The sequence below is a fragment of the Gorilla gorilla genome, chromosome X (assembly GCF_029281585.2).
Source record: "Gorilla gorilla gorilla isolate KB3781 chromosome X, NHGRI_mGorGor1-v2.1_pri, whole genome shotgun sequence".
Lineage (NCBI taxonomy): Eukaryota > Metazoa > Chordata > Mammalia > Primates > Hominidae > Gorilla > Gorilla gorilla.
In genome coordinates, this window is record NC_073247.2 from 48612048 (window position 1) to 48634676 (window position 22629).

The 22629-nt window shown below is 39.8% G+C and overlaps 1 protein-coding gene across 3 annotated transcripts in view; it reads right to left on the minus strand.

The window, feature by feature from the left end:
• Nucleotides 1-20494: 20494 nt before the first annotated feature.
• RPGR (retinitis pigmentosa GTPase regulator) overlaps nucleotides 20495-22629 on the minus strand; it is a 59706-nt gene continuing 57571 nt past the window's right edge. For all 3 annotated transcript variants that reach the window (XM_055375565.2, XM_055375563.2, XM_055375567.2), the window contains one exon: nucleotides 20495-21164. In XM_055375565.2, coding sequence (XP_055231540.1) covers nucleotides 20958-21164 — 207 coding nt within the window. In that variant the 3' untranslated portion in view covers nucleotides 20495-20957. The remainder of the gene's footprint in view (nucleotides 21165-22629) is intronic.

Sequence of the window (22629 nt, forward strand, 5' to 3'; positions counted from 1 at the left end):
GCCACCATGCTCAGTTTACTCAGCAGGAGGATTGCCTGAGCCTGGGAATTTGAAGCTGCAGTGATCTACGACTGCTTCTTTGCACTCTAGCCTGGGCAACACAGCAAAACCCGTCTCTTTAAAAAATCATAGAGTTGCATTCATTGAGACTTATGTCTGCATTCTTTTCAAGGTCTCTAGGGTAGTGAGTGGGCTCTCCCTGATGGTCATGGTTGATTCCGTGCCATCAGCCTTCTTGTGTCTAGGGGACCCATATGGAAAAAAGTTACCCACATTCCTCTCTCTCTGACCATGCTGTTCAGCTTAAACCAGATCAATGTAGATATTTTTAAACTGAAGGATGTGTGGCAAATAATTCTGTTTAATAAGAGAATCCTGATTTTTAGCTAGGCATATTGCTTCTAAGAATAAAGGACTACATTTTCTGGCTTCCCTTGTTGTAGAAATGTGATCAAGTTCTGGCCAATGGGATTAAGTGGAGGTGGTGTGTGCAACCTTTGGGAAGGCTGTTTAAAGGAGCTAACTCAGTGGAGGGCTTTTTGCTTTTCTTCCTTGTTCTTTCCTAGGTGGAATACAGATATAATGGCTGAGCTCCAGCATTCACCCTGGGATGTGGGATGACCTAAAGGACAGAAGTTACATGGTAAGAATGGCTGGGCAAAAAGTTGGGATGATCGTAGATTCCTGATGACTTTGTGAAGTTGTCATACCAATTGTCGTCTGTATACCTATGAGCTTGTTTTATGCAAGAGAATAAACTATTGTGTTTTTAGCCACTGTATTCAAGTCTCTGTTACAACTAGCTGAATACAATTCTTAATACAATCAGGAAGTCCTAGAAGGTTTTTAGAAACATTTTTCTTTGCCAGAATGGTATCTCCTGTGGATCCTCCTTCAGTTCCAAATCTAATTTCCCACCTCAGGTTGGTGACAACTGCCCAAATTCAAATGACCATTGAATTCTCCCCCGTATGATTGCCTCATTCCTTTCTACAGGAGGAACTTCACCCTGGGGTTCCTTAAAGCATTAAGCAGTGTCTTTGATTTCAGCCAATAGGCCTGGACAGAGACTAGCTGGTGGCTCCAGCACAATCCTGGTTTTATAAATGATGATAATGTGCATCATCCATTCTAGTTTACACATCCTATCAGTGACAACTGCAGAGTTGATGGCCCATTTAACTATGACACCAACAGTGTCATGTCAGTTTAGGTCCTCTGGAAAGCAGATGCCAATATGGAGTTAGATGTACAGGAGATACATTAAGAGTAACACATGTAAATGATAAAGAGGAAGGTGAAATCCCATAGATTTTCCAGATATAAGTGGTGGACTTAGTTTGTTATAGATGGGGAAAACCCCAGCTTTGCTTGTTCCCCAAGGCTGAGGTCCTGGTTCGAGGTGAATGGTGATTACAGCCAGATATTTAACGGGAAGAGTCTGGAAGTCAGAGAACCATAGAAGTGCTGAGATAAGCTCTCCATACTTCCCTGATGGATGGCCAAACTAAACACATGGGAGAGACCCAAAAGATCCTGGGGAAAAGTGAAAGCCAAGGGAAACATGAAAACTGGCTGCAACTTCGAATACATTTTTTAACCACACACAGTTCAATCAGCAGAGGGTAGAAGCCTTATAAGCTCAAACTGTTTCAACACAACCTCAGCCAAATTGATTGGCAATCACTAAGCTATTCAGAGATGGGGGCAATCTTTAGAAAGTTGGGCTGAAATGTTAAAATAAGAATTAAAAATGTGAGCAGAGACATCAGTGGCTGCAAACTAGGAGTGAGGTGAGTGAAGCAGATTCTGCAGTTTAAGTTCAGAAAAGGTATTAAACACCAAACAAGCAAAATAAACAAAAAGGCTTCAGAAAAATAAAACAATCGAGAATTACTACAATATATTCTATAAAATGTTATCTGAAGTGTTCAATTTTCTTTTTTTCTCTCTTTTTTTTTAATACTGCTCCTTGCAGAGCAGGGTTACCCTATAGGCAGTGTGCCGAGAGTAGCCTGAAGTGTTCAATTCTCAACTAAAAATTGATAGACATATAAACTGGAAAGTGTAACCTAAACTCAGAGGGAAAAGTAGTCAATAGACACTGACTCTGATTGAACTCAAATGTTGGATTTAGCAGAGACTGCCTTCAAAGCAGGTATTATAAATTTGTCAAAGAAATTAAAGAAAACTATGTTTGATAAATTAAAAGGAAATATGTTAATAGTGAGTTAACAAATAGAGAATCTTAATAGTGAAATAAAAAAACAAATTCTAGAGTTAAAAAAGCACAATAACTGAAATGAAATTTTTTATATTTTATTTTACTTTAATTTCTGGGATACATGTGCAGAATGTGCAGATTTGTTACACAGGTATACGTGTGCCATGGTGGTTTGCTGCATCTATCAACCCATTATCTAGGTTTTAAGCCCTGCATGAATTAGGTATTTGTCTTAATGCTCTCCTTCCCCCACTCCCCGACAGGCCCCTGTGCGTTTTGTTCCCCTCCCTGTGTCCATGTGTTGTCATTGTTCAACTCTCACTTAGGAATGAGAACATGCGGCGTTTGGTTTTCTGTTCCTGTGTTAGTTTGCTGAGGATGATGGCTTCTGGCTTCATCCATGTCCCCGCAAAGGACAGGATCTCATTCCTTTTTATGGCTGAATAGTATTCCATGGTGTATATGTACCACATTTTCTTTATCCAGTCTATCATTGATGGGCATTTGGGTTGGTTCCATGTCTTTGCTCTTGTAAATAGTGCTGTAATAAACATATGTGTGCATGTGTCTTTATAGTAGAATGATTTATATTCCTTTAGGTATATACCCAGTAATGGGATTGCTGGTATTTCTGGTTCTAGATCCTTGAGGAATCACCACTCTGTCTTCCACAATGTAAATTAAGCTAGTTTACATTCCCACCAACAGTATAAAAGTATTCCTATTTCTCCACAGCCTCACCAGCATCTATTGTTTCTTGACTTTTTAATAATCACCATTCTGACTGGCATGAGATCGTATCTCATTGTGGTTTTGATTTGCATTTCTCTAATGATCAGTGATGTTGAGCTTTTTTTCACGTTTGTTGGCTGAATAAATGTCTTCTTTTGAGAAATGTCTGTTCATATCCTTTGCCCACTTTTTGATGGGTTTGTTTTTCTTGTGAATTTGTTTAAGTTCCTCATAGATTCTGGATATTAGACCTTTATCAAATGGGTAGATTGCAAAAATTTTCTCCCATTCTGTAGGTTGCCTGTTCATTCTGATGATAGTTTCTTTGCTGTGTAGAAGCTCTTTAGCTTAATCAGATCCCATTTGTCAATTTTAGCTTTTGTTGCAATTGCTTTTGGCATTTTCGTCATGAAATCTCTGCCCACGCCTATGTCCTGAATGATATTGCCTAGGCTTTCTTCTAGGGTTTTTATGGTTTGGGGTTTTACATTTAAGTCTTTAATCCATCTTGAGTTAATTTTTGTGTAAGACATAAGGAAGGGGTCCAGTTTCAGTTTTCTGCATATGGCTAGCCAATTTTCCCAGTACCATTTATTAAATAGGGAATCCTTTCCCCATTGCATCTTTTTTGTTGGGTTTGTTGAAGATCAGATGATTGTAGATGTGTGGTGTTATTTCTGAGGTCTCTGTTCTGTTCCATTGGCCTATATGTCTGTTTTGGTTACTGCAGCCTTGTAGTATAGTTTGAAGTCAGGTAGTATGATGCCTCCAGTTTTGTTATTTTTACTTAGGATTGTCTTGGCTATGTGGGCTCTTTTTTGGTTCCATATGAAATTTAAAGTGGTTTTTTCTAATTCTGTGAAGAATGTCAATGGTAGTTTGATGGGAATAGCATTGAATCTATAAATTGCTTTGGGCAGTATGGCCATTTTCACAATATTGATTCTTCCTATCCACGAGGATGGAAAGTTTTTCCATTTGTTTGTGTCGTCTCTTATTTCCTTGAGCAGTGGTTTGTAGTTCTCCTTGAAGAGGTCCTTCACGTCCCTTGTTAGCTGTAATACTAGGTATTTTATTATCTTTGTAGCAGTTGTGAATAGTTCATTCATTCGTGATTTGGCTCTCTGCTTGTCTACTGTTGGTGTATAGGAATGCTTGTGATTTTTGCACATTGATTTTGTATCCTGAGACTTGGCTGAAGTTGCTTATCAGCTTAAGGATTTTTTGGGCTGAGACGATGGGATTTTCTAAATATAGAATCATGTTGTCTGCAAACAGAGACAATTTGACTTCCTCTATTCCTATTTGAATATCCTTTATTTCTTTCCCTGCCTCATTGTCCTGGCCAGAACTTCCAATACTATGTTGAATATGAGTGGTGAGAGAGGGCATTCTTGTAATGAAAATTTTAACAAAGCTGTTTAACATGTCAGTTTGGTCAATTTATTTGAGCCCTATTTTACTTTTTTGGCAGCTGTAAAGAGTAAATTACTTAATCAATGACACACTGTTGATCTCTGAAACAGAGACTATTCATAAAAGGCAGAGAAAATAATTATTTTCAAATGTTATTATGCTTCTGCTTCCTTTCTAAAAAGTTTCTTGTGGTTAACAACTAAGTGTTGAAACATGAGCCAGGCGCGATGGCTCACCCCTGTAATCCCAGCACTTTGGGAGGCTGAGGCCAGTGGATCACCTGAGGTCAGGAGTTTGAGACCAGCTTGGCCAACATGGTGAAACCCCATCTCTACTAAAAATACAAAAGAAAATTGCTGGGTGTGGTGGCAGTTGCCTGTAATCCCAGCTACTCAGGAGGCTGAGGCAGAAGAATCACTTGAACCTGGGAGGTGGAGGTTGCAGTGAGCCGAGATCAAGATGGTGCCATTGCACTCTAGTCTGGGCAAAAAGAGTGAAACTCTGTCTCAAAAAAAAGAAAAAGAAACATAAAAACTATTTGCCAACTCCATTGAGCCTTACACAAATACAAGAACAATGTTTCCTTCAGTTGTTTTTGGAAGGTCATATTTTTACTCTGGAATTATTATTGATAACATAATTCATATTATTTTCAGATACTTGGTCATGGCAGGCAGTTGCTTTAAGCAAAGTGTACTATGCTTGCTTTAAAAAACCAAGTTTCTTCAGCTTTTTCAGCTGTGCTCAAATGCAAATAGTTCAGAGGGAGGTCCATGTTTCTCTGTGTTGTTTGGATTTCCATTTCTTTCAACCTTGGCCATTTCAATCCCTTCAAGGTCTCTTTTTAATGTGTCCTATGGTTTACTTGATGTCTAATTTCTCCCAACCCCTCACATTTCTCTTTTATGGTTATTTCCCTTGGTATCAGATACCAACCCTGAGGAAAGTGCTCTGCTAGGTCTCAAGAATGCAAAATTTACATCATGGGGGAATTTTAGAGAATAAGTAACATATAGGCATGTAAATCATACACCCACTGTCTAGTTGATATCAATTTTATCAGTTTACACATGTACCTTCTTACTCCTTTCCGCATTGCTTCACCCACACACTGTCTGAGCCCTGTGTCTTATATTTCAATCCTTGATGAAAGTAAATTTTGCTGGTTTTATAAATATGAAATCCTGTCACTAAGAAGGCATAATCTTATAGTCCTGACACTGACCCCATGCTGAAGACTGGGGTGTAGTCTTTTGGAGCATTTCTCTTCTGACTCCTGAAATCACTGACTTGGATATATTCGTGGCCAGAGTAATCCCTTTGCTAATGATTGTGAAAAATGACTAAAATATCACCCAAATATGATGCTCTATTCAGGTTCTCAGGAAGGAGGCATAAAATCCCTTGCAAGTCATCTAATCTTGGAAACAAAACTTGCTTTCAAATAAATTCAAACATAGTCTGTTACAGCCTTAGGGAACAAACAGAATGCATTGATTATTCCATTTATTTGATGTTTAGGCCCATCTAAGAAAGTGGTGATAAATTCATGCCTTAGTAAATCGTAGACAATTTCTATTATTCTGTTTCCTCCTCTACCTATGCCTTCCCACACATACCCACTACAAATGTTGCTGCCACCACTATCCTAACAGCCAAAGAATCATTTTTTGTAGCACTAAAGTGGAGCATGAAGAATGGGATAAAGGGTATTCCATGTGTGTGCCGTTTTCTTGGAGTAGCTCTGTGATACCCATCCCACTGCCCACATCCAATTTACTGTATGTGATAAGACTTGGAGTACACATGTTACGGTTAGGGATAATATTTGTACATACTGTAATAATGAATGTGCACTGCGCGGATTTTTTTGGAGTCCACACTATTATCAGTGTGGGAGGTGGAGAGAAAACACATGTGTTTGGATCTTCACTGTATACTCTGGAGAAGAGGAAGAGCTGATGAACAAAGCATGGAGAACAAAATCATTCACTCGGGTACAAGAGAAACAATCGGGGTGATGTTAGCAAGTCCTTGTGATCAGAAGCAAGAATGGAGAGGGAGGCTTCTAAAGCCCAAAAGATTTTAAAAAGAGAGTTATAGCTATGGCACCAGTCTTTGAATATACAGGAAGACCAAATCCTGGGCTATTAGAGGTCAAATGGAGGAAACTTACTGGGAATGAGAAGGGAAAGGGTCAAAGAGTCTTGCCAAGTTGTGTCATCATATGAAGCTAGAGTGCACTTATATTAGCGAAAGGGAATTTGGGACTCAGTTAAGCTCTTTTACATATTTTTCTAGTATTCTTAGGACTACACATGTAGTGAATTTTTATAATATGTTGTCTCAGCATCATTTTGAATATATTGGACTTTCTCATACCAGAAGCAGGGTTTAATCACCCTTGACACAGTTTCCTGTTCTCCATCTCCTCTCTGTTCCTTAATGTGGTCGATCCAGATATCTACCTTATACAGTCACCTGCTGGTGACCACCTCCCTACGGGACAGCTAGATACAACCTACTTGACTGGCCCCACTGACCCCCACACTCTACATGGGCCTCACGGATCTGCCACAGCGACCCCTTCTCAGTCACAGCATGCCTCCATGGAACTCCTGCCTGCTGGCTTTCAACCCACCGATGAGAACTCCCCACGGGGAAGCGGCCTGGGAATGCCTGGACCCCGATAAAGGCCTAGGCCCACAGGTCCCTCACTCTCTATCTTGCTCCCCACCTGCTGGCTAAGCATGGATGGCCCAGAGGGTTCCTTCCTTCCTGCTGGCCCTGAGAGGAATCTGTAAAGAAGATGCTGCCTCTGGTATTTCGCGCGTTCTGTGGAGCTGCCTCTCTGTGTCTCACCCTACCCACACACCCGGACCTAACTTCTTTCCCGGTTGGCGTTCTCCTAGAGAGTGGCTCTCTTGGCAGGAATAGACTCGACACAGGTCAGACAAGAGCCACAAGGGCGTCTGCGACTATAAACAACTTTCCTGTGAGAGGGACACCTGGTCATGGGTTGAGCACTTAGGAATGAGGCTGTCTGCCAGGATAAAGAAGTGTCCCGAGGCCCCGTCCCCGCTTCCGGGGCGCTCGCGCTCCTCCTCTCCGCCCCCTCGCTGTGGGCTCGCGCAGTGAGGGTCATGGTGACCTGGGGGGCATGGGGCCGGCGAGCTCCGGGAGGTTCGCATCCTCGGGGACTGGGAGCCCAGTTCTCGGACCCAGGCGAGGCCCCCAGCTTATGACCCGCCCTCATCGCCGTGATACTCGGGGCCGGGGACCCCCGACTCCACGCGACCGTGACCACATCCAGGTCCCCCAAAAACACACACACGTCCCTTCTGACCTGATGATTCCACTCCCGTCATCTCAGAGACTGTCCAGCGCCCCCCTCCCCCGGCTTGGGAGCTTGTCATGCCAGTGCAGCAGACAATCCATGTACACACGCACGTCTGGCCTGGGGACACCTGAGGTCACCTGACCACATAGAACCCCTCCCCATCTCTTCTGACCCGAGGATTCTCCCGCTCGCTCTCCCTGTGACAGTGTCTGGCGAGGGGTAGGGGGGTTGTCCCTTTTCCCCAACCTGGCAATGACCTTGGCATTGGGCTCAGCAGACCCGCCTCCCACATGCACCAGGCCCCCTCAAACCCCTGTGACCAGTTTCACTGCCACCATCTTGGTCAGTGTGTGTCTGACCTCTCCAGAAATGCACATCGACCCCCAGTCAGCCCAGCGACTTTGTCACCTGTGCTCAAGTGATGGCTCCCCTTCCCTTCACACCCACCTGACCTGGGGACATCTGAGGCCAATGTGACTCTATCTAGGCCTGCCCTCTAACCCCCAGCACACATACACCTGCTTTCTGATCAGTCCCACCATCTCGGTACCTACCTCCCTGACATCTTGTCATCCTAGATCAGCACCTCTCCCGCTCCACACACGCCTGGCCTGGCAACGCTGTGACCACATGTAGTCTCCTGGCTTTTTCCCTGAAGAGCCTGGTCTCTAAATCCTCTGGGCTGGAAGGAATCAGATTTTCAAACCCTGTGAACACCACCCCTGACCCACGATCCTTTTTGTGTCTTTCTTGACCCAGTAAAATGCTCTCATGTAAAAAAATAAAATAAAATAAAAATAAAAAATAAAATAAAATAAAAAGTGGTGTCCCATGAAAAGCAGTTTGTAAGCTTCCCCGGGAGTTCTGTCAGGGCAGGGCTAAAATTTATAGCCACTCCCCAGAGAGATTCCTGAAGACTGAATTAGAGGAAAATCAAAACACATTTATGCTTTGGAGAAAACTTGACAGTTTTATGCTGTTTGAATTGTCTTCTAAAAATGAGTTTTAAATTATAAAAAGTATTACAATAAATATGTCATATTCCTTCACTCAGTTAATTGTGAAAGCACATGAGTTGGCTCTTCACTGGCACATATAGTAGGTATATTCCATTGTGGTAGTTTCCTTGTTTTTCTGGGATCACAACTAGCCTACACTTTCCAGTTTCCCTTGTAGTAAGTTGGGCACATGTCATTGAACGCCAGGGGAATGTGAGCAGAGTGATACATGCCACTTTCAGGCCTGGAAAATGCCAAGGCCCAAGGAAAATGCTAAAGCCATCAGATGATAGATGCTAAGGTCCCTGAATGTGTGGAGCAAAGCCAACTACTCACCCTTAGTGTACTATCATGTGAACAAGAAATAAACATTTATCATGTTTAACAACTCATAATTGGAGTGTCTTTGTTATAGCAGTTAAACTCCCAGACTAATACAACCAGTGACTTTCAGAGAATATAACCTGGAAATTTCTGCTAATTATTACTAGAAGCTTATTTGTGACAAATAACATTCTGAAGGTGTATAGTAATTTGTAAGTTCAGATTAGTTATTCTCAATTCTTAGTGTTGTGTCAGAATTACCTAGGAAGCTATTTTAAAAGATACATATCCCAAAAGACTAGCCTTGACCTAGTGAATCAGAACTAGATAAGACATAGGCAGTCATATTTGAAAAACTTCCTTGTGTTTTACATATACCCTTGGCTAGGAACCACTACTCTAAGATAACCCAAATTTTATCTTTAGATGAAGCCAGATTATCTGACCTCATTGTTTTGGGGCCATATAATTTATTTTCCTGGATTGGGTTGTTTTAAAGTATAGTTTGATTGTACTTAAAAAATTAACATGTAATAACACTGATCTTTTTGTGTAAACAGTTCTACAGTTTTATAAATTTTACACATTTAAAGTTTCATGCTTTATCACAAAAATTAGGACACAAACCATTCCATCATTTCAAAACACTGCCTCATAATACCCATTTGAATTCACACCCTTAACCCCTTGAAACCACTGATCTGTTATCCATCATTAACAGTTTTGTGTTTTCGAGACTCTCATAGAAATGAAATCATACAGTAGGTAAACTGTTGAGACTGGTTTCTTTCACTCAGCATAGTGCTTTTGAGATTTATTCAAGTTGCTGCAGATATCAACAATTTATTCCTTTTTAAGGCTAAGTAGCATTCCATTATACAGACCTAATACAGTTTGCTTTCCAATTACTATTGAAAGATATTTGTGTTGTTTCCAGGTGTTGGAGATTGTGAATAGAGCTTCTATAAAACATTTGAATACAAGTTTTTGTGTGAACCTAAGTTTTCCTTTCTTGAGGGCAGGGCTTTTTAACTTCAGAATTATTAACACTTTGGAATGGAAAATTCATTTTCAGGGTTATCCTGTGCATTGTAGGATATAGTATCGCTGGCCTCTACTCACTACATGCCAGTAGCATTCTCCTCGCCACCTCCCCACTCCAAGTTGTGACAACCAAATATGTCTCCAGACATTGTCAAACGTCCGCTGGGGTGGGGAGAGGGAAAATCTCCCTGGTTGAGGAATACTGCCTTAAAGGAATTGAAACATCTAATATTACTTTAGTGTGAGACTGCTAGTGACAAATATCACCTTTTGTCTTTAAAATTTTTATGATACATACTTGTACATATTTATGAGATACGTGTGGTATTTTATTACATGCCTAGAACGTGTAATGATCAAGTCAGATTTAGGGGATCTATCACCTTAAGTATTTATCATTTCTATGTGTTGGAAACATTTCAAGTCCTCCCTTCTAACGATACTGAAATATACAATACATTGTTGTTAATTATATAGTCACCCTACTCTACTGTTGAATATTAGAACTTGTTCCTTCTATCTATATGTTTGTACATCTTATGTCTATATGTTTGTACCCATTAACCAACCTCTCTTCATCCTCGTTCCATGCACCTGTCCCAGCTTCTGGTAACAATCACTCTACTTTCTATCTCTATGAAATCAACACTTTTAGTTCCCACACGAGTGAGAATATGTGAAATTTGTCTTTCTGTGCCTAGCTTATTTCACTTAACATAATGACCTCCAGTTCTATCCATGTTGCTGCAAATAACAGGATCTCATCCTTTTTGGTGGATAAATAATATTACATTGTGTATATATACACCACATTTTATCTATTCATCTGTTAATAAACATTTAGGTTGATTTCATATCTTTGCTATTGTAAATAGTGCTGCAATAAACATGGGGGTGCAGGTATCCCTTTGAAATATCACCTTTTGTTTTAAAATGTCTCTGCTACCTATATTTCTGAAATAAATTTTCTCTGGATTCGAAATTCTAATTTGGCAGTTTTTTTTTTTTTGACAGGGTCTCACTCTGTTGCCCAGGCTGGAGTACAGTGGCATGATCTTGGCTCACTGCAGCCTTGACCTCCCAGGCCCAAGCGATCCTCTCACTTCAGCCTCCCAAGTAGCTGGGACTACAAAAGCACACCACCACACCTGGCTAGTTTTTGTATTTTTTTTGTAGAGATGGGTTTTTGCCATGTTGCCCAGGCTGGTCTCGAACTCCTGGGCTCAAGTGATCCTCCTGCTTTGGCCTCCCAAAGTGTTAGGATTACAGGCATGAGCCACCACACCTGGCCTGTTTTCTTTCATTATATTAAAAAATAATTACATTACCTTTTGGCTTTCACAGTTTCTGTTGAGAAGTCAGTTATGTCTTCATAGTGTTCCTTTAAATACGCCATTCTTCCTGACAGCTTTCAATATTTTTATGTTTGGTGGTGCTGTGGTCACCTCACAGAGGCGAAATGGATTTTCCCCCCAACACAAGATTTACTTATGATGATGTCACATACGCATCCAGAAGGTATGAAAATGTTTATTACATACCTAATGAGTCTTACTGGGGAAAGCAGGCATGCACGCATCCTAAGCTGGTCGAAAAATGTCTTGAGAAAATAGAGAAAGAAGACTGGCCTGGGATTTTTATGGTAGTTGAGGGGTGGGGCTGGGATAAAGGTTCCCACATGCAGGCTGAGGCTTGAGTGTTTTGAACTTCCAGCTACTACCAAAGGAGGGAGCACCTGGGCTTTCTTATTAGCTTGCCCAGATGTAGGGCAGAGGGAAACAGGGAGGAGTGGGCTTAAAAGTTGTCAATGAACATCACCAATGGAGTCACACTCTAGTACAGGTGTTAAGTAATTTTATTATGAATTAGTGTTGTTTTATATTTTTCTTGCTTGGGGTTTTTAGTGCCTCTTGAGTCTTTGGGCTGTGGCCTTTCATTTTGAAAAGTTCTCAGAAGTTTTTCTTCAACTATTGCTTTTGTTCTATTCTCTCTTCTCTTTTTGGGATTCTAATTACACATATATTTGACCTTGTCATACTACTACAAATATCTCAACAACTATCTTTTGTATTTTGCATCATTTTGTCTCTCACATCATATTTTCTTCTGGACTCTTTCAGTTTACTTTCTTTCCATCAATGTATCAGTAAATCCACACACTGATGTCTTAATTTTACTGTTTGTATTTAGTTCTAGAATTTAAAATTTATTATTTTTTTCACAGCTTCCATTTTCTACTAAAATCCTCACTCTTTTGTATTAATTCCTTGAAAATGTTAAACTTCAGAAACAACCAATACCTCTTGGTGAAAAGCAGCCCCATGTGCCAAGCACATCTATTTGGGTTTTATTTCTCTCCCAAATTTTGACCTCATAATTCTTATTTTATTTATTTATTTATTTTTTTAGACAGAGTCTCGCTCTGTTGCTCAGGTTGGAGTGCAGTGGCTCGATCTCGGCTCACTGCAACCTCCGCCTCCCAGGTTCAGGCGATTCTCTTGCCTCAGCTTCCCAATTAGCTGGGATTACAGGCGCATGCCACCACACTTGGCTAATTTTTTTGTATTTTTAGTAGAGACGGGGTTTCATCATGTTGGCCAGACTGGTCTTGAACTCCTGACCTCAAGTGATCTGAACCTCATAATTCTTTACTGTCCTGATAGCATTCAGATACTTTCAAATTTGTTTTAATATATATACTTTAGTCCAAATTTTCTATCTGTTCCCAGTGGTAGGATGGTCTGAGTCACTTACTGGGAATTACTAGAAATCTAGACACTTGCTTTTAAATGCATGATTACATTTTACAAGACAACTGTCCCTGTTTGTAAAATGTCAATGCCATGAAAAAAATATGGGAAGAGCTCTTTTAGATTGAAAGAGACTTAAAAGACAAACAAATGCAGGGCATGGACCTTGATTGATTTCCAGTTTAAATGAACCAGCTTGTAAAAGACATTTTGAGAAAAGCAAGGGAAATGTGAATATGAGATTGGGTAGCAGTTGACATTAGAAAATTATTGCTAAATTTGTTAGGCAAGATACGAGCACTGTGGTTACAAAGGACAATGCACAAAATGTCATTTGTTGAAATGCATCCTGATATATTTAGGGTTGGAATGTCAGGATGTCTAGCTAAAACATGAAGCAAACATAGCAAAGTATGAGTGAAAGAGCTATGTGATGGGTTCATGGGTATTTATTATATTACACTTTCTTGTATATTTGAAATATTTCAAAATAAAAGTTTTTAAAAACCACAACAGATTAATTTTAAATAAACAAGTTTCATATTTAGAGTAAATTTTCCAGCTTTCATTTCTAAAGTCTTATCTAGTAATTACTGAGGAAACCAACTTACACGTCTATCTTTTGCTTAAAGTTTTCTCCAATTGGTTTAAACTTTTATATTAATTTTCTAATTAATTGCTATATGCAGTAAATTAAATAATTGCAATAATTAAGGAGTCAATATAAATCTGATGGCAAGTTGTAACATATGTTACCTATAAATATAAAATCAAATGTTCATATGCACAGAGTTTTAATGATTTTTAAGTAATTATAAGCTAAAAACAATACAATAGAAAACTTTTCTGTTGTAATAACATTTGTGTCCACAGGGGAAATTCTGTAAAAACTTTAAAAGTAGTGTAATACTATTTTGACAGGTTCTGAACAAATTACTTGGACAGACTGCTTTTAAACCTCAAAAGATTTTCTAGAATATTAAAAAGGTGTTCACCTTGGGACAGATTTTTTTTTTTTTTGAGATGGAGTCTCGCTCTGTCACCCAGGCTGGAGTGCAGTGGCGCAATCTCAGCTCACTGCAAGCTCCGCCTCCCAGGTTCACACCATTCTCCTGCCTCAGCCTCCTGAGTAGCTGGGACTACAGGTGCCCGCCACCACACTCAGCTAATTTTTTGTATTTTTAGTAGAGATGGGGTTTCACCGTGTTAGCCAGGATGGGACAGATTTTTACCACTGAACCAGATAAGAAAATAAAAAGTGTCTTATTGTCACTTACACATTCCTTAAAGTTAGATACAGTTCTCTAGCCCACTGCTACTTAAGACATCTCATCTATTATAATATACATAGTATACATACCAGATGAAAATAGAAGCAAGTGGAACTATTTGGGAATGCAGCTTGCCGTGCCAGATAAGTTTTCATGTTGTAGTTTTAGTGAATATTTTTAGGGTTAGGATAACATTTCCTGAAGTTTTGGGTGATTAGTATTGTACAGTAACACTATGCCAAAGTAGTTCTCTGTCACAATTGTTAGAGGGACTGCTTATCAAGTCTGTCTGCTGTCTCTGAACTTTATTGTAGCTTCTTCCAACAGAAACATTCTACTTCACTGTTTAATACAGTTGCGCTACCTCATGATCCTGACTCCCCACACTCAAAAGAAGGCTTAGTATGCATCTGTATGCAACAGGAAACTTCAATTACCTTAGTAGAATGATCACTTTTCTAGTCAATTCTTTAACTCTCATTTCATGCTTAAAATCTCAGATCAAATTAGGAAAGATTACAACTAAGATAAATCCAGGGCCTATTTCAACATGTTTTCCTTGTAAACTAGTTTCTCTTGCCAAAATAATGTACTTTGTTTAAAATAGAGGTCACAACTTGGCCCCTTGAGAGCCAAATTTAGCCTGCAGTTATGGTTTGGCCCTTTCTAAGTTTACACACACACACACACACACACACGCATGCACACGTGTGTATGTGAATGAGTTATCCATATAAAAACCCAGATTTCCAGCTTCTTTTTAAAACAGCTGAGGCGCTGGCAATCAGAGCACAATACTGGGAAACAGAGCAATTGCCAGCTAGAACAGACTGGCAGCAGCTCCAGTGTGCTTACCTGCCCAGCCACTGAAAACAATTTAGTTATGTGACTCCTAGTTTACATGCATTGTTTGTTCAATTCAATAAAGTATCTCCCTCATTCCTGAGATGAAGATTTTCCAAACTTTTGATTTGCCTCCTGTTTTTACTTGCTAGTTTCTTATTCTTACAAGGTAAAAAAGTAAAGCACATGTTAAAGTTCTGTCTAAAAAGATACTCTAAGCCTTTTTTTTTTTTTTTTTGAAACAGTCTGTCACTCAGGCTGGAGCGCAGTGGTGCGACTTTGGCTCACTACAATCTCTGCCTCCCAGGTTCAAGCAATTCTCCTGTCTCAGCTTCCTGAGTAGCTGGGATTACAGGCGAGCACCACCATGCCTAGCTAATTTTTGTATTTTTCATAGAGATGGGGTTTTGCCATGTTGGCCAGACTGGTCTCAAACTGCTGGGCTCAAGTAATTCACCTGCCTTGGCCTCCCAAAGTGCTGGGATTACAGGCGTGAGCCAAGCCTGGCCAGTACTCTAAGCTTTTTAAACAACTACTATCAGATGAGAAATATTTAAATCACAGGCCCCGACAAAAGGAAATATTAAGTATGGAAATACTTTCGATTTTGGTTGCCTCACAGAATCAAAGTGGGCAGAAAATCTCTGAATTCAAGTTGAGGAACATAATACAGAAATCAGTATGGCTCTGTCCCATAATAATTATTCTGCATCTTATCTCTAATCCTTTTGCCACTTGGGTCTCCTGTGCGTAGAGGTCTATGACAATAACTTCTTTATTGTTGCCAACCTTGATGATTATAATACTAGTTGACCAAATGTTCCCCTTTTGGATGCTTCTGATGGTGTTCTGTTGGAAGAGACAGGGTCTTCCCTGCTCATGGAAAGACTTTGTTTTCCCTTTATGGATTTATAATAGCGTATGGGTAACAGAATTGTACTGCGATGAAGCGTATGGCAAGTATTTTAAAAAATGGAGTTTAACCTTAAAGCATGTGCATACAAATTTCTGAGAAACAAATCCTTGTCTGAACACTACAAGTGTAGATGTGATCATTTGTTTAGTCATCATTTAACATTTAATACTTGCTCATTGTGTCTAGGATACTGAAAAAGATAACCCTGACAATTCCTGCTTTGATGTAACTGGAGATACATTAAATGAAAGTTTTAACATCACAAAGAGCCTCCACTGGAGACATATCATTAAAAATCTAGGATTCAGCAAGAGTCTCTAGAGAAATAATTTAGGAGACTAGACACTATAAACAATTGAAGGGTTTTCTTGGTATGATGTGTAGCTGTCAAACTGAAGCACCGATACGGGCTGAATTTTGTTCCCCCAAAAAGATATGTTGAAGTCCTAACTCCCAGTGACTCAGAATGTAATCTTATTTGGAAACAGGGTCTTTAGAGAGGTAATCAAGTTAAAAGGAATACTTAGTGTGGGTTCTAACCCATTACGACTGGTGTCCTTATAAAAAGAGGAAATGTGGACGCAAATACACACAGAAAGATGGTATGAAGACAAAGGACTCCAGTGATACATTTACAAGCCATGGAATGCCTGAGACTACCAGAAGTTAGGAGAGAGACCTGGGACAGATCCTTCCCAGGTCCCTTCAGAGGGAGCACGGCTCTGCCAACACCATGACTTCAGACTTCTGGCCTCCAGAACTGCGAGGCAACACATATCTGCTGTTTTAAGCCACCCAGTTTGTAGTACTTTGTTAAGGCAGCCCTGGGAAACTGATATTACATAAAAGCACCTTTCAAAACTACATTTTCTTATTATATAAGGAGGGTCTTTTTAAATGCCAAATTTTCTTTATCTTAAATGTTTTGACATGGATTTGCATGCTCTTTTATAAGACCTAAAAATCTTATCACTGCTGATATTTAAAAAATTAATACCTATTTAACATTTGATCCATAATATATGTGAACAATGTCAATGACTCCCTAATGCTCAAGTCAATGGATTCTATTTTTCAGGTCCCATTAAGGTCAGTAAGAAAGCCTTAAGTAGTATCATTACAGAGAGGAGAAAGGAATGAATAGGAAACATAACAAATATGAGTAGTTTGGGGATTAGAAGAAATCATTTAACTTTTTGTAAAGCTATAAAGTTATCAGTAAGGGCAGCCAGGAATGGTGGCTCACGCCTGTAATCCCAGCACTTTGGGAGGCCCAGGCAGACAGATGGCTTGAGCCCAGGAGTTCAAGACCATTCTGGGCAACATGGCGAAACCCCATCTCTACAAAAAAATACAAAAATTAGCCGCTCATGGTAGTGTGTGCCTGTAATCCCAGCTACTTCAGAGGCTGAGGTGGGAAGATCACTTGAGCCTGGGAGGTAGAGGTTGCAGTGAGCCGAGATCATGCCACTACACTCTAGCCTGAGTGACAGAGCAAGACCCTGTCTCAAATAAATAAATAAGTTATCAGTAAATGCAACTCCATTTATTTTTGAAAGTAGTAAAATTGATCATTATATTCAATTCTATTGATTATCTCTTCTGTGTTTTTAAAGAGTTCTCAGATATTAGTTTGTTTTTCAAGTTTAGTGTCCATTAATCTCCTTTCCATTCACTTAGAAAATAGGTTTTAAAATTGCCATAATATCTCCTATTCATCATCAGAGTCATACCCCATTTTCTTCATTTTACTCACATGTAACTGTAACTGTGTTTTCTTAGTTTCTGGCATAACATCTGGCATATAGGAGGTACTTGGTAAGTATTTCTTCAATGTAAATGCCAGATAGGGAACCAAATTTAGAAAAGAAATATAATACAAATATTCAAAGCCCAAGGGCAGATGGCTGGTATGTTTTTATAGAAGTATTTACCCTTATTATTAAAATTGTCTCTTGGTGTTGATGATTTTCAACAAACCACCTTATTAAAAAGTATAAATTGTTTTGAGACCTCTAACAAAGCAGGGATACTTCATCTGCTTGGTAAGGTTGGTCTCATGCACCTCCTCCAAGTGTTTTGACTTAATCCTTTCTTTGGAAATAAGCTATTTGCCTAAAAGGTATTTGATTTCCTTGGTCTCTAAGCTGTCCCTTTCTCTTTTTGAATGACCGGCCAAATGATCAGTACAGTGGGGAGGTTCTGACAGTCTTTATGACCCTTGCCTTCCGGTATTCATGCCCTTGTGCTATTTCCTCACTTTACTTTGAGTGTGGGTGGGACCTGTGAGTTGCTTCTAAGCCAGCAGAATTTGGCAAAGATGGATGTCACTTTCATGATCATGTAACCTAAAATTATGACCTCTGTCTTCTTAGCAGACTCTATTGACTCTTCCTTGCTGGCTATGATGAAGGAAGCCACCATACAGACAGGTTCTTTCCCATAATACAAGTGCTATTAGTTTTTACTGCTGCACAATAAATTACCATAAATTTAGCAGACAAATACTACATGTATTTATTATCTCACAGTTTTTCTGGATCAGTAGTCTGAGTACTGCTCAACTGGGTCCTCTGCTCAGGGTCTCGCAAAGTTGTAATCAAGGTGCCAGCCAGGGCTGTGGTCCAATCTGAGGATCAGGTTCCTCTTCCATGCTCACTGGGTGCTAGCAGAATTAAATTTCTTGCAGTTGTAGGACTGAGGACTTCCGATCCTAAAGGCTGTCCACCACTCCCTGGCACATGGCCCTCTCCCTAAATATGGCAGCTGGCTTCTTCAAGCCCAACAGGAGAGCATCTCTGCTGTTTTGAATCTCTCTGACTTCTTCCATGTCAGACTTTTAAAGCCTCTTAGAAAGGGCTAATCTGATTAGGTCATGGCCACTTAGGATTATCTCTTATTTGCTTAACTTCAAGTCAACTAACAAGGAATTTTAATTACATCTGCAAAATCTTTTATCTTTTCCACATAATGTAACGAAGCAAAGATGTGACATGCCGTCATATTCACTGGTCCAACCCACACTCATGAGGAAGGGATTATTGAGAGCATGTGGCACCAGCAGGTGAGAACCTTGGGGTTCATCTTAGAATTCTGCCTACCACGACTGGCATATCTTACTACCACTTGTGAGCTTTACTTCCACTTGACTCCTATAATTTATATTTTAGTATTTTTGCAATACTGTACTATCATTGCAACAGCCACTTTTTATTATACTTACCTTTAATAAAATTAAAATTCTACTAAATGTAACATTTACACAGAAGACTATTTTTTAAGATTTCAAAATCATATCTATTCTGAACTAACATCCTTACAACCCCTGTGCACGAAACACAAAGATGAAGTTTCTTTTTCTTTGTTTAAATGGGGCAATGGTCACTGTGACTGAAGAATAAAGTGTTCTATTTACAAGCTAGAATGGGGAAAATGAAGATAGTTTGCTTTGTTGAATAAGTAGTACCTGAGAGCATAAGCAAACAATGTTTCTATCAGAATAGACTTGATAGGGTTTGGATGTTTGTTCCCTCTAAATCTCATCTTGAAATGTAATCCCCAATGTTGGAGGTGGGGCCTGGTGGGAGGTATTTAGGTCATGGGAGCAGATTCCTCATGAATGCCTGGGTGCTTTCCTCTCCCATAATGACTGAGTTCTCACTCAGAGTTCATGTGACATCTGGTTGGTTAAAAGAACGTGGCACTTCCACCCTCTCTCTCTTGCTTCCTCTTTCGCCTTCCATGTGATGTGCCTGCTCCTGCTTTGCTTTCTGCCATGAGTAAAAGCTAACTGAAGCCTCACCAGAAGCTGAGCAGATGCCACTAAGCTCCCTGTAGAGCCTACAGAACCATGAGCCAATTAAACCTCTTTTCTTTATAAATTACCCAGCCTCAGGTAATTCCTTATAGCAACACAAAAATGGATTGACACAAGACTTAGCAGCTTTATCCTTCCTATTCTTTGTGGCAGAGCACTGTGTGACTGAACCAAATGTGGTTACCACTGTCAATGCCAGGGAAGGCTGAAATGAGCAAGCCTAGCTATGTTCACCTCTCCTATGGTGGTGATCAGTGGAATGGTCAAACACTCCAGATGATACCAAATAATCTGCAATGTTTTCATGGCAAGTCATTTCCCTAAGGAAAGGAGTAGGGGCTGGGCACGGTGGCTCACGCCTGTAATCCCAGCACTTTAGGAGGCCCAGGCAAGCAGATCCCGAGGTCAGGAGTTTGACACCAGCCTGGCCAATATGGTGAAACCTTGTTTCTACTAAAAATATAAAAATTAGCCGAGTGTGGTGGTGTGTGCCTGTAATCCCAGCTACTCGGGAGGCTGAGGCAGAAGAATTGCTTGAACCCGGAAGGCAGAGGTTGCAGTGAGCCGAGATCATGCCACTACATTCCAGCCTGGGCAACAGAGAGAGCTTCCATCTCCAAAAAAAGAAAGGAGTGCTGGGAAGCAAAGAAACTTCTGCACTCAGTTTTCCACAGATGTACCATTTATACAGTTGCATTGAAATTTTCTTTACTCAGGGGTAAATGCATTTTGCATACTTCTATATTTTAAAATTATTTTTGCCCCCATTTTGTCAATTGCTAATGCCAAGTACCTCCTAATTTTATTAATACTTATCAATTTTAACAGTGGAACTGACCAGATATAGAGTTTATTAAAATATGTTCATTATAAACAATTTTACCTCAGTTTTGTAAAAATTGTAAATACATCAAAAACTGTTACAGTGTCATAAGATTGCAAATATTGCCTTATAAAATTATAAAGAAGTAAAATTGTTTAGTAAAAACTAGGAAATATCTTATTTCAATCTTCCATGTATAAAAATATATTTTTTATTGCAACACTGAACAGTTAAGGCCACAACACTTTAGGGAGAATTTGAGATACACATATTTTGAAACGAGTTGTTAAAAATATTAGCATAAATAAATATCAAAACTGGTCACACTTATAGAAGCTGAATAAAACATATTAACTTATATCTTTAAAAGACTACTATCAGAAACTTTACTTCATAACTTATAACGTTTTTCAAGTATACATTACAATACACTTGGTGACTGTGAAAACAAATCTATATTTATAGTATTGTACAGGATTTTGATCTTCTCTCTGTATTTGTTGGTGGGATATTCTGACGATTCTGACTCACGTGGTTCTGGTCGGCATCTTTATTATCACTTTTTAAAATGATCTGCTCTCCTATGGATTTTATCTCTGGGAGCGGCTCATTGTTATTCTTGACAATCTTTTGATTTATTGAGGGGACTCTTTTGAACAGAAAAATCTAGGAAAAAAACCACACACACAAATATTCATTTCCATAAGTGAAACATTCACTTAACAGTATTTAGGGGATATCATTTTCAACACGTAAGAACGTGATTTCGTCATCTCTTTATGGGGCACCACATGTACTATGGTGCATTCTTAGCATCTGTTAGAGTTTTTCCTTTCACCAAAAGGCAGTCAGGATTCCACCCTAAAACAAGACCTCTCAGGGTCTAACATTCAACACCATCAACACCTTGGTGATATATTATCTTTTTCTTCAAAGAACAAATTTAATGTTTCACTTTGTTAAGTTGTAAGAGAAAAAATATATAAAAACCTATTTAAAGTTACCTATTGTAACTTTTAAATGTATCCAGGAGGGGTCATTTTCAGGACATGTCTGTGATTCTCAGTGTATCGCAGCTACAGTGAATTTCTATTGTAATATTCTGAAGAAGGATGATGTACCTCCCCATTCCTGTAGATGAGAACTTCTGGCAAAAAAGTTAATGCTGCTTGGCCAGGCGCGGTAGCCCATGCCTGTAATCCCAGCACTTTGGGAGGCCGAGGCGGGCGGATCACGAGGCCAGGAGATCGAGACTGTTCTGGCTAACACAGTGAAACCCCGTCTCTACTACAAATACAAAAAAAAAAAAAAAAATTAGCCGGGCGTGGTGGCAGTCACCTGTAGTCCCAGCTACTTGGGAGGCTGAGGCAGGAGAATGGCATGAACCCGGGAGGCGGAGCTTGCAGTGAGCCAAGATCGCGCCACTGCACTCCAGCTTGGGCGACAGAGCGAGACTCTGTCCCAGAAAAAAAAAAAAAAAGTCAGTGCTGCCAAATGATGGCTGTGTGAGCCCTGTGTGTGGGTCTGAGTAGGCAGTCGAATATACAGAGCTGCTGCTCAGGGGAGGCTGGGGCTTCAGATATGTAGAATATAGATAATAGCTGAGAGATGAAAGTAGCCCCGATAACCCAGAGATTCCAGGCAGGTAGAAAACAGAATATAAGAAAAGAGGCAAAAAGAGCAGAGTGAGAGGCAGGCAGAAGAGGAGCTAGAACTGAGGACCAAGGTTTGTAGGTGCAAAATTGGGAAAACTAGGCAGCTCAGAAGTCAGGAGAGAAAACTACATCAAGAAGGGAGTGGCCAACAGGGCATGTATGCAGAAGAGATGACGGTGATAAAAGTTTCATTTGATTTAGGCCCTTTGAGAATGTAGCCAGGAAGAAAATAGGATTATTGAAGAGTGGTAACACAAATAATGGTTTTGACAAGATGCCAAAACAAAAAGCAGGAAACAAAAACCAGGTGAAAACTTGGCTCTTCCAGAAATAAAAATGGTGCTAATAATAATAGCTTACCTCTAGCTTTAAAGAGTGGAGAAACTAGGGTAAAAAGTGATAATCCAAAAAGTAAGAGTCTAGAAAAAGGATCTATGGATTAAAATGGAAGAACTCCTGTTCCTGCTATGGTGAAG